The sequence below is a fragment of the Varanus komodoensis genome, unplaced genomic scaffold (assembly GCF_004798865.1).
Source record: "Varanus komodoensis strain SLA01 unplaced genomic scaffold, ASM479886v1 scaffold30, whole genome shotgun sequence".
NCBI lineage: Eukaryota > Metazoa > Chordata > Lepidosauria > Squamata > Varanidae > Varanus > Varanus komodoensis.
This window is the reverse complement of record NW_025335762.1, coordinates 10,716,460-10,732,587: the sequence shown is the minus strand read 5'-3', so window position 1 is coordinate 10,732,587 and position 16,128 is coordinate 10,716,460. Positions and strand designations below refer to the sequence as shown.

The following is a 16,128-nucleotide window of genomic DNA, read 5'->3' as shown; positions in this document are numbered from 1 at the left end:
AGCTAAGCCTCGGTAGGGCTGCCTAAATTACGACCAGGGAGGCTCCCCCCACCACAAAACTCGTATTCTGCTCATGGCTTGAAGAATCTTGCATTAAACTGGGATCAGTCTAGATTAGACTGTAATATGCTGCAGTATTAGTGGCTGCAAATGAAGACTTATACCAGAGTTTAACCCCTTCACCTGCGTTTTTCTTTGTCTTGGTCCTGGAAGGTTTGGCTAATCCATTGGTTCCTCTGATTTGTTGATGTGTATAATAGATCTTTCAACTTGCCAGGCTCTGGGGATAGCTTTAGCTCTAAGCATGCAAGACAACAGGCTTGAAGGAAATTAAAACACACTTGCTTTGATTAAATAAAGAGTGACTTTCAGCCTTTGGTAAAAATTGGCATATGGTTTTTCCAATTCCTCACATATGTAGAGGCAGGAGGAAAATGTGAAATTGGATATTATGTGAGGGCTGTACTGCCAATCTCAGCAACCTGTTTGTCGGATTATTGTTCAGAGGTGTGGGGGGTGCAACAGTCCTCTTACCTTTTTTAACTTCCCTTGGCTTGATGAAAGCAAGCAGATGAGTAGCAAAATGAAATTTACTAGTCTCAATTAAATCCTGCTCACTTGCTTTCATTTGAAAGCCCATGCTGGTGACCTTAATTTCAGGGATGATCAATGCATGAGGCAAGATCATACCTGTTAACCTCCGCCCAGTCTCCACACAGGGATCGGACAGCTTGCATGAAGTCAACATGGGTCCCACCAGCGTGTGACATGCAACTGCAAACTATAGATCGCCCAGAGGTAACCTACATACCTGCAGCTGAAATACACTGAGGGTAAGCTCACAGCAATAAGCCACAGTAGGCTGGTGGTAGAGTGAACATCCTGCGGTGATCCCTGAGAGATGATTAAGTGGGCCATGGGCTGGTGCCCCCTCCTTCCCATTCAGTCCTCCCATGGGCAATCCAGGGGCCACTGAAGAAGGAACAAATCATTCCCCACCTCCACCATCCGCCTACACCCACTGTGATAGGGGGAATCAGTTAGCAAGCCTACACCATCCGCCCCCAGGTGCTGTTTGGGCACTCTAGGGGCAGCTGTCACTGGTAGCCCCATAAAACAAGGGGAGTTGCCATTCTTGCTATGGGGCTTGCTAACTGATTCCCCCTATCACAGTGGGATCATTTATCTAGGTTCAGATGACACAAGTCATTGTGGGAAGAATAGCCCTCGTGACAACCCATGGGTCTGCTTGTTGTCCACACACAACCACCCAGGAAAAAGAAGGCGTGGCAGCCCATCACACATGCCGACCCTCAGTGGGTTGCCACGCCATGTGCACCCAGTCATAGGCTTTGTATAGAAATGCTGATCAACACAGTGGCACATAGGAAGCCAGGTCGCATCATGTTCCATCTAGCTAAGCATTTTCTAGCCTGCCTGTTAGCATTCTCCACGGTCTTTCTCCTCATTTGTTGCCTGGACCTTTTAACTGAAGCTGTCAAGGACTGAACCCAGGACCCTCTGTCACTGAGCTACAGTCCTGCCCTAAAGTTCAGGTGACCATCTGTGCAGCTCCCAACCCCATCCCAAAGAAGAGGATATGCATAACCGAAAGAAGCCAAAACAATACAACGATTTGCATAAAGTGTGCATACCCTGGAACCTGGGAGCAGTGTGAGCTGCCTTGGATTCCTTGGAAAAGGAAAAATGTAGGATATCAGTGTCATGTAATGCTAATAATAATATTGGCATACGTACTCTGACTTTAAAAGGAATACAGTCTATCTCATCAAAGAGCCAACTGAGTGGGGTGGTGTAACGTGGTGTCCTGCAACAGCAGGTGGTTGGACTTGATGGCCTTCATGGCCCCTTCCAGGTATACTATTCTATGATTCTGTGAATGGGGAAAGCTATGATGGGATGGCCGCTGTGCTACCTTCAAATGCTGGCTTCTGATGGCCCTTTATCTTTATGCTGGGCCCTTGAAAATAGAGGGTTGTCTTCTTCAAAGCAGAACACATGGCCACCCTACCTAATATCAAGGCTAGGGTCAGCATGTACAAGCTAGAGTGAGTATTCCCAGAAATAAGGCTGACTCCTCAGGGTTCAAATGCCTGCTTGTATTTGTTCTTGGATGTATTGATAGAGGCTGGATGGCTACATGGACCCACAATTCATGTTTGTAAATATCTATTATTGGTGAACAAATGTAATACACGGGGTGTTAAGGAAGAATGGAATAATGCATTGGAGCCCTTTATTTTGTCCAATCAACCGAGTGCTTCATTGGCATCTACTTCAGAAGGGGTGATGGCTCTTAGGTTACATTTCATCCAGCAAAAATTGATGTTTCAAGTGTGTTGGACACCACAACATCTTTTAATAAGGGCTTGATTAAATTGGCCAAATGTTGCAGGCAGAATGTCTATGTGTGTATTTTTGGAAATGTCCAAAGGCTCCTTCCTTTTAAGAGGAGGTAATTTGGATGAATTTTGTGACGGAACATTCCTTAATATTTACAGATACGTGTGTTCTTAACTATCTGCTTGCTCCTTGGAACTTAACACAAGCTCAGCATCAGTGAGCTTTCCATGGCTATTTGACAGCTCAAAGACAAATACTACAACTGCGGAAGGATAAACAGCCACCTGCAATGACACAATGGGCTGGGGACTTGATGAAATGCTCCATTTTAGCATTTTAGGCATAATTTATGAATGGAGAAATATATGAATTTTTGGATTGCCTTTGTTGAAATCTGTACATAATTAACTTTAATAATAGTTGCCTATCTTGCTATACATAAATATATATGAGCACATTGTGTGTGTTCACTATAATAGATTTACTTAAAACTCATGTAATGAAATTTCAGTGTTTTATTCTTGTTTTTCTTTGTTTTATTTTTCCCTCTTGTTTCTTTTTTGTTTGCTTGTTTGCTTGCTTGTGTTTCAGTTTTGAGTCACCCTAAAAATAACTTCCACCCTACTGTGATGATCTGTACAAGGGAAAAGTGAACTAAAACATGGGTAGCATCCCTTTTGCCTCTGAAATGATATTGCGTGTTCTTTCCAGGCATCCTCTCTTCCCTCTCCTGACGCTGCTGTTTGAGAAGTGTGAGCAGGCAACGCAGGGCTCGGAATGCATCACTTCCGCCAGCTTTGATGTCGACATAGAGAATTTCGTCCACCAGCAGGAACAGGAGCACAAACCATTTTTCAGCGATGATCCTGAGCTGGACAACCTGGTAATGCCTCAGCCCAGATCATTTGTTCGTTTTAATATACTGTCTGAGTTTCATACTAAGGATGGGCAGGGAGGCATTTCTTGTGTGCTTTCGAACCCCTGCATGAACCAAAACTCAGCTGTTGCTTTGGAATTCTAACTGCTCTGAATTTTGCAAGGAAACTCTCCAACAACAAAAATTGCATGCAAAAAAACATGCATATTAGAGAAAAATGCTGGTTCGTGGAAATAGTATAAAATGGCATTGTATTTGGGAAACTGCTTGCAAAAGATGTGTATATTAAGCAGAATGCCTTACAAAAATGCATATCAAATTACATAGGAACTTTAAAAAAATTAAGACTGGAAAAATGAAAAACTGAGAGAAACTGAAAGCAGCAGGTTTGTCTCTCCCTTGCTCTCATGCCAAAAGCATCTCAGCCAGGGCTCAAACCAAGGAAACCCAGACTATGTTGCAAGTTCTGTTGTTAGGTCAATTAAGGGAAATTTGCATATGCCTTATTTTGCATAATGGAGGCTGCTTCCAAGAACCAGCAGCCATTCACGCTGGAAATTTTTACAACTGTCTGTTCAGGAGGATGTGATGATCTGTTACATCAGAGTAATTTGGGAGGATGGTTACATTTGGGAATTGGCATTTTTGAGAAAGAAATAACCAATCTGGAGAGAGGATACAGTTGCCTAAGGGGAGAAATCGTCTGGCATTTATTTAGTTCTACCAATAGTTTCTCTGGAGAAAGGCCTTATATTGCAAGTGAACACCCATTAAGGAAGCTTCTCAGCTCAAAGGGAGTGTGGAACTTTATGAAATGACAAATATCCTAGATTCATGTGTATGGCTGACTGTGTGTGTGTGTGTGTGTGTGTGTGTGTGTGTGTGTGTGAGAGAGAGAGAGAGAGAGAGAGAGAGAGAGAGAGAGAGAGAGAGAGAGAGTAATAATACAAAATTACCTAGCTTCAACAAAATGATCTTTATAGCCTCTGTCTACGACCTAATAGCCCATAGGTTTATAAGAGGCAAAGCCGCAAAGCTCGCATCCGTTGTGTGTCAGTCTCTTGTGCTTCCACAGCACAACTGCATGAGCGGTGCCAGCGGTTACGCAGGGTGAAGCAGATCGCAGGTGCTGGAGGAAGGGGGCAGCAGGCAGCAGCCAAAGGACAGCCGTGTGGGTTGCGCAGCTCACCCTGCACCTGCTCGGGGGAGAGTCCTAGGAATGCTGAGCCAGGAAAAGGTCCTACAGCTCCCAGCATTTCTGCCTTTTGTTTATGCCACTTCTGAGAACAAAAGCCTCTGAATGTGGTGCACAGGATAAAAGCTGTGCAAAAGATAAACAAGCAGTCGATAAATATAAAATAAAAACAAAAAAACATGCGAAGTGTACAAGCAATTTATACTAATAAATAGTGTCAGTATATTGTTAGTGTATAATAATATTGTTCTGTAAGCTGTAGGATCTTTTTCTACTTAAACATGCATAACATTCTGCCATAAGCTAACCAAAGCTGATCTCTAGAAATGTGTGTGGAATCAGATAGGAAAAGGAACTTTCAGTTTAGCCCCACTGATTCTTGTTTGTTAGCCTCACGATGGCAGTGACCACCCAGTTTACAGACTTCTTTCTTTAATATGGATTACAAGTTATGTGTCCTTTTTGTTCTTGGGAGGTGTTGTGTTTTGCCACTAAGGAAATTTGCACAAATAAGCACCTGAAAACCATGTGGCCCAGTATACTTTATGCAGAATCTGCCAATTTGCACAAATTACCGAATTTTGAACAAATTATACTGGAGCTACTTAGTTGTATTTATTTATTTATTAAAACATTTCTATGCTGCCCCTTGCCGAAGCCTCGGGGTGGCTTGCAACACAATAAAATACAATAAAATACAAAAATAACAATATAAAATTAACAATATAAAATAAATAACAATGTAAAAGAAGTCGCCCTGGCCAGTTTTTGGGTGTGTATTTTGCAAAACTTGCCTATTTTGCAATTTTTGCAAAAGTAGCCCAGTTCCATTAGTGATTTTTAAAAATACATGTGTCATAGTTGGTCTTAAAGACAGAAGCCAGACTTAACCCACTTCTAATCATCATACCAGAAACAGGCCGGAAATCTGTCAAGCTAAATGAACTGGGTTTCCTTGTTTCAATACATCCTTCGACTGCCAATCAAGGCAGCTGCTGTGTCAGGAACTGGGGTGTGTGCCATCTTGTCCTTTGTTTGCAGCAGCAAAATGACATCGCATGATCATAAGAGATGACACAGTGCTTAGCCAGATGCTTCCCAGGAGACCACAAGCAGGGCATAAAGGCAACAGGGCTCCCTCGCTATCCCGTGCCCAAGCTAGCAGTTCGCATTCAGTGGTATGTTTCCTCCGCGCTATCCCGTGCCCAAGCTAGCAGTTCGCATTCAGTGGTATGTTTCCTCCGAAGACGGAACTTTTATTTGGCTATCATGGCTAATAGCTGTCAGTAGACCTCAACCTCCATGAATGTATCTAATCTGCTTCTAGTGTCCTAGAGCTATTCCAGTCACGGCCCTGTGGGGCTGAGGCAGCGTAAACATGGTGTCACTCTAGGATATCTTTTCCCCATGGAGAACCCATATGCTTTAGTGGGCAGTGTGTTGGATCCGGACCCAGGAGAGCTAGATTCTAGTAATCACTCAGCCATGAAGCTTGCCAGGTGTCTTTGGGCTAGTCTCTTACTCTAAACCTAACTCACCTCATTGTGGAGATACAATGGAATGGTTCTTGTAAACCACAATGACTTCCTTTGAGAGATAAAAAGTGTAATATAATTGTAACGAGAAATTCTAAAATGAATGCATTGCCAGAACAGATTTGCGTGTACCTATTCATACACACCACTGCAAGATTCTAGATGATGATTAGAATTTAAACAGAAGTAGAATGCATCTCACCATAGTGGGAAAGGCCTGGGACTAGGTGACCTTTGCTGACCTGCTCAGCTGGCTGCGCAGCTGCTACGTGAGGATGGGCAACCTGGAGTCCCTGCGCATCTCTTCTAATGCACCGTGCATTTAAACCAATTAGGACTGGGCAGTCTTTCAGAGACAGGATGCCTCCAATCTGAGGAATGAGCACAGTCTTCAGGTAATGTGGCTCCTGCTGAAGCTATGCAGAGCAAGGCCCAGCCAGTGCTTGGATGGCAGACAGCCTGAGACCCCAGGTGCCCTGCTTTGAGCTGTGTGATAGAAGAGAAGCAGGGGTTGTAGCCCAGTCATAAAGTACCTGCTTGCTGTACCTTAGGCCCCAGGGTTGACCGATGGCATCTCCAGGTAGGGCAAGAAGAACTCCTGCCTGAAGCTCCCTGCCAATCAGCCAACAATACTAGACTTGATGGGCTCCATGTAAAGAAGCATCCGACGCTCCCACATTTGGAACATTTAGCAGTTCTGCACAGTTTCTCCTACTTACGATGTTCCTTGCACCTTGATAGGTCATGGCCGCCTGATTTGCATAATTAGTGCCTAGTTATCGCTCTTAGGTACTCATTATGCAAATCCAGGTATTGTGATTGGCCAGACCCATTATTACCCAAATAGAACATGTAGCTTTGAATAGTTACAGCGTTGTTACGGCTCAGTAACCACACTGTGAATAAGCTGATAATGCCTCTAACTGGCTAGTATAATCCCATCTTGCTGACTGGTTTCTATATCTTTGGGATCCGACAATAAATTTTTCACCTTGGCTTCTGTGACCATCTTAGCAGGGGGACCTCAAAGAAACCTGAAATATACTTATACATGAAACAAATACCATATAAATACATGCCTTTGCAAGGAAACTTGCAAAAGATTGAATTGTACATCTGAGACACTCAAAAGTTGCATACTTTAGCCTATTTTCCATTATTCTCTTGGCAAATGTTATCCACAAACCAGGACCCTCCAAATGGTTTGAACTACTAATCACAGCAGTCCCAGCTAGCATAACCAGTGCTCAGTTATTATGTGCATTGTAATCCTCTATCCTTGGAGGGCACCAGAGTGGGAAAGGCTGTAGTAGGCGATCTTCACATTCTCTTCATGATGATTTCTATTCGTTTGCACATCCTCTGAACCCAGAGGACAGAGCGGCCTTGTATTTGGTCCCCCATCCCCAAAGTGGAGTAGCATAGCTGCTGGTGCCGGCCCATTGGAAGAGCCCTGCTAGACTGGTCCCAAAGTTCATTTGTTCATAAGAACATAAGAAGAGCCATGTAGGATCAGACCCAGGGTCTATGTAGTCAGAGTTCTCTACATGCAGCAGCCAGCCAGAGGCCTACAAGTAGGACGTGAGTGCAAGCACCTTCCACTCCTATTCCCCAGCAACTAATATACACAGGCATCCTGCCTCTGATTCCAGAGGTGTCTTACAGCCATCCAACAAGCAACCATTGCTAACTTTCCCCTCCCTGAATTTGTCTCCATGAATTTTAAAGCTACCCAGATTGATGGCATCATTTCCTCCTGTAGCCAGTGAATTCTATGCCTTGGCTATGTGCTGTGTGAAGAACTTCCCTTTATCTGTCCCAAATCTTCCACCAATTGGCTTCACAGAATGACCCAAATTCTAGAATTCTGAGCAAGAGAAGGAAGGAAATACATTTCTCTCCACCTTCTCCATGACAGGCCAGCTTCTCTCGCACAGTGGGGCTGGCCAATACCTCCAGGTAGTCCACAAACGTGCCATAAAAAACACTTTCCCCCACAGTAGCTCTCCAGGTGCTTCCTGAACTTGTCCACTCAACTGTTCCATGAATTGGTCTATTCGTTTTTTAACGATGGTGGTGATCACCACATTTTGTGCTTGCACTGTCAGTAAATCCTGAAGGCCAAGTATGCAGAATGGGCCCTGGCCCAGAGAGGCTGCATCCAGCCTCCAATCCATGCCCTTGGGAGAACTCCCCTTTCCAGGAATTCCCAGCACTAGCTGGATCCTTCCTCCATGCTGATGGAAACATGTAATTCCATGCCCCTCTCACCACGAAGAAAGGCGACGCGGAGAAGGTTGTAAGAGGACATGGGTGAGGAGGGCATCGTATGGCCTGCAGGGGAGCCAGTGTGGGCAATTGTCACAAAATGCTCTGTATTCCTAATGCAGGGGGGTCATTGAACTCTGTGCATAAACAGCTGGACCTCTCTAATTCCAGCAGTACAAAGAAGAGATGGGGGAGGATATAGCCAAGCTGGGCATCACCTGAGAACCAGCAGACACTGAACTGTGGCTCCTTTCTTTTACTGCTTACCTGGTCATAAAAGTGAGGAAGCCACTATTTTAAATTTTCCACATGTAGCATTGCCCTGGGGCATTGTGGGAAATGTTAATGGCAGCCTTCAACTTAGTTTCCCAGAGTGTTCTAGAACTGCTTTTTAGAATATCATAGGAAATGTCAGGTGGCAAATCCTGAAATGCCGCTGAACTGCTTAGCTGACCCAAAGCAGACATCAGGGCTTCTGGTACTGGTTCTGGGAGTTCTGCTGGGGCCTCGGAAGCTACCTGAAGGTACCATGTAGTGACCCTGAACCTGATGGGATAGCCCAGGCAAACACTGCTTTAAAAGTTGTCCTTTGTGAACCTTCCCTTAAGTATTTGATTTGAATCAAAATACTGCATCTTCAATTCATGGTAATAAACCTTTAGATGTACGAGCTTCTCTACTGCAATGCCATCTTTATATACCATCCCAAGTAGCAGGAAGACGTCAGCTTGCACTCTTTACAAGGTGGCACCATAAGAAAGAAGGCTTCATATAAACCTTAGATCTGTGACAGGAGGGGGAAAACTCTCTTATGCATGAAGAACACAAGTAATTTGGAAGAATTTGTGACTGTCATCATTCTTTTCTGCCCCTTTTGTTTCAATTTATATGAGGATTTCTTCCACTTCTTCTTCTAGGCTACTGTTGTATGAAGCAGTAGCCGTTCTTCATAGTGTTGCATAAAGCCTCTTTCCAGAAGAGCTAAAAGGAAGCAGCTTTGAAGGAGATCACAGTGGGTTAAATGCTTGGCTTCTCCTTTTGTTTCCACAGTTTGTCTGCAGAGTTAACCAGCTTGTTGTGACCTCCTCCTGCTATTTTTGCACAGATTATATTAAAGTTCACCCTTCTTATATCAGCATCCTGTGTCATTTATCCAAGGGATTCAGTGTCAAAAGTTAAAGCTGTGCCAATGAATTCGAGAGCGTTAAGGTGCTGTTGCCTTCCCATGAGTGTTGGGAAGGGGTCATTTGCTTCCCATTGCGATGGCTGGAACATAATTAAACGCAATGAATTTGAGAATGGCCTTGGCTCCAGCCAGCAGGGTGTGGCTGAAACATTTCCTGATTAGAAAATATGGTATCCCACCCTCCTGTTCACCTGCTTCTCCAACACAGCACTGTCCACCATTGCATCAGGGTGTTCAGAATACGATCTAGGAATGGAAAAACCATTTTGTGATTGTCAGCATTCAAGCCCACCTAGATTCACCGAAAATCATTCTGAAGTTTGTTTCCACATAACCCCTTTTTTGTATTTGGCCTATTTTTCAACTCGCACAAACAGGGGAAAGGCACATTTTGAACAGGAGGGGCATTTCCCTCCATTGACTAAAGCATGAAAATGCTCCTTTAAAACAAGTGCATTTCAGTGTGCAAATTTTCGAAAATATGCATTTCACAAATTCAGGAGTTTGCAAACATTTCTTTAAAAAAGATGCTCCTATTCATGCTCAGGATTGCAAGCAGCATAATTTGTATGATTTGTGAACAGAAACATCATCCTCACACGTCCCTAATTGGATCTGAGCACCAAGCCTGGATTTCTGCAGTTTGAAGCACTGACAGCCTAGGGTTTTTTTCCCTTTGTCTTTGTCCCCATCAGCAGAAGTGGTCACCCGGCGTGTTCTTGTTGTTTCCCTGGCGCCATAAAAGGAATCAGTTCTGAGTGGCGGACAGTGACCTTTTTCTTCAAGTCAGATGATCCCATTTGACTACTAACCCAGATAATCCCACCATATACTTCCTGACGAATGGTTTAGGACAGATAAAAAGAAGGACTTCTTCAGACAGCATCTAGTTAACAAAGGAATTCACTGCCACAGGAAGTGGTGATGGCCACCAACCTGGATGGGTATAAAAAGGGATTCGACAGATCCATGCGGGAGGAGGCTAACAGTGGCTACTAGCCTCACTGGCCATGTGCCACTTCCGTTTCCAGAGGTAGCGTGTCTGCATACACTAGTTGCTGTGGAGCTTGGGCAGGAGAGGTCCTGCACCCATCCTGCTAGGGGGATCTAGTGGGCATCTGGTTGCCGCCATGTGTATGGAGTACTGGACTAGTACTCCTTTGGTCTGATCCAGCATGGCTTTTCTTATTCTTAGGTTGTTATGCTCTGTTATTGCATGCCACTGATTCATGGATATTCATGATGGTTTGACCTTCTGCCGAGTCAAGCCATTAATCCATCCTCCCCACTCAGAGCCAGTCCAAGACATTGCTCTTCCTGGAGTCAAGCAACCAATGGAACACCTGCCTGCCTGCCCACCCCGCTCTCCATGCATACACAACAAGCTGAGGTTCACAGAACCTAAGGCCAGCCAAGGTGTTTTGGTAGGAGCAGAGTATCCAACATGCACCTTTCTCCCTCTCCACGGCTCTAAAATTCCGATAGTCGCAATTTGAACGGCGAATTGCTGCCCTTTCATGATACACCAGGCAAGCAGCCTGAGGCTCCTCACTCAGCCTGATGGCAGGGCCTGCCCACCATGTCCCGCCACAGGCAGAGCCTGTGGCAGCTGGCAACAGCTCTGTCCCAGCAACTGATGGGTGTGTTCTTAGCCTGCCCCTTTGCTGCCATTGACCACCTATGTGTGAGGCAGCTTCCTATTTGGATCCTTGTCCCAAAGGCTGGCAGAGTGCTGGACTGGGACTCCAGAGATCCAGGTTCTAGTCCCTGTTCAGCCATGGAGCTCACTGGGTGACTTTGGGCCAGTCATTCTCTCTCAGCCTAATCTTCCTCACAGGGTTGTTGTGAGGATAAAATGGACAGAGGAGGAAATCCCATAGGCTGCAATAAATTAAGTATGTGACAGTCTCCTTAAAAAACTGTCCAAATTTTATTTTCTTTCAAATGAAAGGCAAGAAGTGAGCGAACTAGGCAGATCTAACTCAGGGGCATGCAAGGGTAGAAAAATAATGTTGGTAATCCACTGATTTACACTTTGGTTTATTGATTTTTTTTTCATGGGCCAGATGTGGTGTCCTTCCTGGGCCATGTTCTTGGACCTGGATGCCTGGCACTGGGAGCAGTGATGCTGGCGTGTGGGGGCTCTTCCTTTTCCACCTGAAAATGCCAGGTGATCATGGAAGAGACACACACTGCATCAGAAGGACCTGGCAAGGCATGAAGGAGACCTTGGGGGCATCAAGGTGGGGGTTTCGTGTGAGTTGGCCCTCTGTGCTGAAGCTGCGTGGCAAAGGAAAGATCACAGCGCACTGCACGATTGCCTTTCGTGTTGATATCTTATATGGGTTAAGGTGGTGTGGAGCAACTTTAATGCATATGTTAAGCTTTGATTTCTATATTTAGCAGCTGAATGTGCAATACGTTCAGTCTGTATTTCCTTCTGCTGGCTTTCCTCTTAAAAATATCACCACTCACCCTGAGGTCTGGGGATACAGCAGGCTGGAGATAACAATTCCGTCTTAACCATTTAGTCCATCTGTAACTTGTGTGTGAGGGATTCAGCTTTGCAGGGTTGTGGTGGTCACACCTGGCAATAACATGCTTGTGGCAAAGAAGTACCCTATGTAACAGAGCTCCTCTTGAGCCAGATGCTCTAGGGAAAGAGTTGGTTTCGTGGTGAGTTCAGAAAAAGAGCTATGATCCAAGGAAATACGCCATAACTTAACCTGGAGGCAAATGTCCCCCCTGGCCGCCTCAGCTGCTCCTCACCTGCAATATGGGGAGAACAGTGCTGATTTTTCTTGCAGGGGTATTTGATGCAGTCAAAGGAAGAGGCATGCGCCTTCCCCCACTCATGGACTGGGTCCCACTGAGAAGATCGTCAGAGGTGGGGTTGAGCTGGAGAGCCCTACTGGCCATGCACCCATTCCAGGGAGTCCTGCCCACCAGGCTTCCACTGGCTGCCAGGGAAGAAGGAGGCAGGAGGGCTCCCTGGAGCGCCTATTCCAGCAGTGCTGGGCTGCAGCTCCACAGAATCCCATCGGCTCTGCTCTCCCTGCATTAAAGGGGGAGAGGGCTTTCCAGAGCACCTCCCTCTCGAGGGCAGACTGACCTGGGTGCTCACCCGCCTGGTGGGCACACCTAGTGAGCTTTGCTCGTGCTGCCGCAGCCAGGGAATTCGGGGCCTGCCGTGAGGGTTCCACTCAGGGTTTCTTGCCCGGGGCCTCAAAAGCCCAGAGGCAGCAGTGCATCGGTTGCACCAAAGCGATCCACAGATCTACTCAGAATTAAGTCCTGCTGACCTCAATGGGATTTACTCCCAGGGAAACGTGTGAGTGCCTCTTAGTTACTCTCGTGGGCTTCCTTCTTCCTGACCATGGTGGCTTGGTGAGACTCTTCCAAGGAGTGGGTCTGCCAGAAGCATGCACAGACCTTCCCAAACGAATAACTTCCCACACCCCGAAGTTTGTTTGTTGTATCTGTGTGATTCTAATGCTACTAATCCTATGTAAATTGTCCACCACTGCTGATGGCAAAGAGGAGATGAAAAGGCCAGCGACATTAACCATCATTAGAATAAGAATCATGTATTCCTCACAGGCGAGATGCACATAATTAGAAATTAGAAAAAGGTCAGATCTCGCCATTATCAACTCAATCAGCTGCTGAGTGCCACACAGTCAATTAATTCAGCATCTGTATTTTTTACAACCCTGCGCACGTATTCCATCGGACTGTAACTCTTTATCCGGACAGATATACTGCTCAGCGAAGCAGGGACATAAAATGAGAGACCCCAAGCAAATGAGCTGAGATAATTGAGAGATTTATTTTACACACACACACACACACACACACACACACACACATGTATATGTCAAGTTTTCGTGCCTTTGCCCTTGAATACTGACTTTCAGGAGGGCGGCTGCTGGATGGACACACTGGGCTGATCGAATATTATCCGAGAACCTGTGTTATACTTTGTGTGTTGTAATTAGTGCTTTTTTGAAGCTAATACTTCCACCAAGGTGTTCAAGGTGGCATTCGGTGCTCTTTCCCCACCACTCCCAGTTCTTCCTCACACCAACCTTGCAAGGTAGGATAGGATGAAGGCTGCCACGACATACTAGGAATGCTGCAGTGGTCCACCCATGGTACATTTAGGAAAAAACAAATAAGACAGATAAAATTCAAATATTCAAAAAGATTATAGTATTCATGCAGCGATTCCATCTTGTGTGAATGCACTGAACTGTGCAGTGCGGTCAAGGATCGGATAAGCTACAAGCCTTCACAAATGCGTCTTACAGCAGGCTTATGACTGTGAGGTCTCCGCTCCCAGCTTTCCCCCGAGTCCCTCAGCCTCCCTCCACCTGCCGTGCTTGCATGCCTTTGGTGAACAACACTGCTCCTGCGCGCTGCCCAGAAACATCCTCGCAACCTCTCCTGTCCAGCTCCATTTCTTCCTTTGTCCTGCGGACACGGCAGGGCGCAATGGCACGTGGATGCTTGCGTTGAAGGATCCAAGATGCCGTTGCAACTGCATTTGGTGGTGGGGTCACCACTTTGCTGCCAAGAATCTTCCCAAGGGGATGCGGAGGCAAGAGGAACTCACCTGTTTGCCTTCTGATTAAACATTTTCTTGATGAGTTTACAAACCATCCCCGCCCTCACCTCTGCCCTGTTCTCCTTCCTTATTTGTGATCTGATCAGGAAGGCCTTTAGAGGGGGGAGTCTTCCTACCTCTCCTCACTACAGACGCATCACGCTTCAGAGGTGCTGTTCAGTGGAGGCTGGTGGGGTGGAAAGGTGTCCACTGGAGGTGGAGTGAAGGTGGTCAGTGGGGGGGTGAACCAAGGACAACTGTTTTGCTCCATAAGCCACACACACTTTTGCTACACAGTTCAACCCAACAACTCTCCACTTCAAGCAATTTCACCTAGGTACTTCAACCTGTCTAGGGGATTGTTGTTAGTTGCGAGTCGCAACCAACCCATTGCGACCCTATGGACAACATTCCTCCAGGCCTTCCTGTCCTCCACCATCCCCCAGAATCCATTTAAGCTCTTGACAGCATCGGACTTTCCTTTCACCACCAGATACATCTGCAACTGAGTGTCCTTTCGGCTTTGACCCAGTCACTTCATTCTTTCTGGCTCTACTAGTACTAGATAGAAGCATCCATTAGATAGGACAAGAGTAGCTTATGGAGAAAGCAACTTATGGCAGAGCCCTCTTCTCCAAGACTGAAAGTAAACAGGATGGGAGCACAACAAGCCTGCTTCACATGGGCAAACTGAGGCCATGCTAAATTCATGAATTACTGCAGGAGAAAGAACTTGGATTGCATAATCATGGCATGCTAAGTTCACAAAATCAAGAGAGAACAGGCTAAGACTGCAGTGGCAGTTCAGTGCATCCCCCAGCCCCAAGAATGGATCTGTCCCTGCTGATATCCCTGGGTACATAGGCATCTGCCTGCAAAAAGTAAGCACTGCCTTCTCTGTTTGGACCATGTGTCCAAATCAGTCTTTCCCTACTCATTTCTGTGCCAGCTTCTTAGCAGACTAGAGGGCAAACCTGTGTAGATTTGCATAGTCATCTTACCCAGGAGCAGCCTGTGACTAATAGTTTGTAAAAAGTGGCCACTAAAATTAGCAAGTTGAAAAAGTGCTTTGAAATTTAAAGACTCTTTTGTTCCATAAAAGAACCTGATTTATTGCCCTGTAGTGAATAGCTGAGATTTTATATATTCTTTAAGATTTCAGGCCAGGGCAGTAAAATGTAAGGTCTCAGTTCCATGCATGGTATGTTTTATGTGTAAATTTTTTAACATTTATGGGAGATATTTTACTGAGGCCAAGACTTTGCTCAAGGGAGAGCTTACAGGCGTGTTTCCACTCTCCAATCTCGTTAGGAAGAGAGGCCAGCTGAGAATAATCAGGCACACTTTTACATAAAGCACTTCTAACTGGATCCCAAAAGCAAGCCAAGAATGCGGCATCACATTTTGCAAATGGGCTTTTGGTACTTCAACCTGTCTAGGTGATAGAAACATCCATTAGGTAGGACAAGAGTGTCAGACTTCTTTGAGCCCAAGGGCCAAATTCCATTTTGGAGAAGCACTCAGAGGCTGGGTTCCAGTGGTGGAGTGGACTGAGGCTAAGGGGCTGAAGATAACATGCCAAAAGTACTGCCCTGCTTTAATTTAAACCCCTTGCTGCCGGTAAGACAGCCTTAGGAGAAGCATTTCAACCTTCCTGAATGGGATTGAACTGCATTAAAGCTAGGAGGCCACAAACAGTCAGAGAAAGGGCTGGAGTCAGCAGGTGCCGTGTGCCCCTCTGGGGATTCCAGGCGGGATGGAGTTGGCCTGCGGATTGATACAGGGAGATGCCATGGTAGCTTTCTTAAGCTACTGCGGAAAGCCATGGTCTCCTGCTACACAGGTGAGCTGTGGAGATCGTTGCATCACACTACCATCTTTTCTACTCTTGTGTTTGCAGGAAATTGGAAATATCCACTGCAAACATTTCCCTTAATCGTCTGAATCCAGAAAACTAAGGTTTGATTAAGTGACAGTTTTAGAAGAAGCTGGGATCTGTAAGCACCGTTTGATCCTGGCTTTTTCACACTGACCAGAGTTAAACAAATCACAGTTCTACAAGCCCAGATATCTTGGGGAAGTTCATGTATTATAAAA

At 45.6% G+C, this 16,128-nt stretch overlaps 1 protein-coding gene across 13 annotated transcripts in view; it reads left to right on the top strand.

Annotated features, from left to right (window-relative positions):
- PKNOX2 (PBX/knotted 1 homeobox 2) overlaps positions 1–16,128 on the top strand; it is a 372,168-nt gene that overhangs the window by 294,341 nt on the left and 61,699 nt on the right. For all 13 annotated transcript variants that reach the window (XM_044437340.1, XM_044437344.1, XM_044437343.1 and 10 more), the window contains one exon: positions 3,076–3,247. In XM_044437340.1, the coding sequence (XP_044293275.1) occupies positions 3,076–3,247 (172 nt within the window). The remainder of the gene's footprint in view (positions 1–3,075; positions 3,248–16,128) is intronic.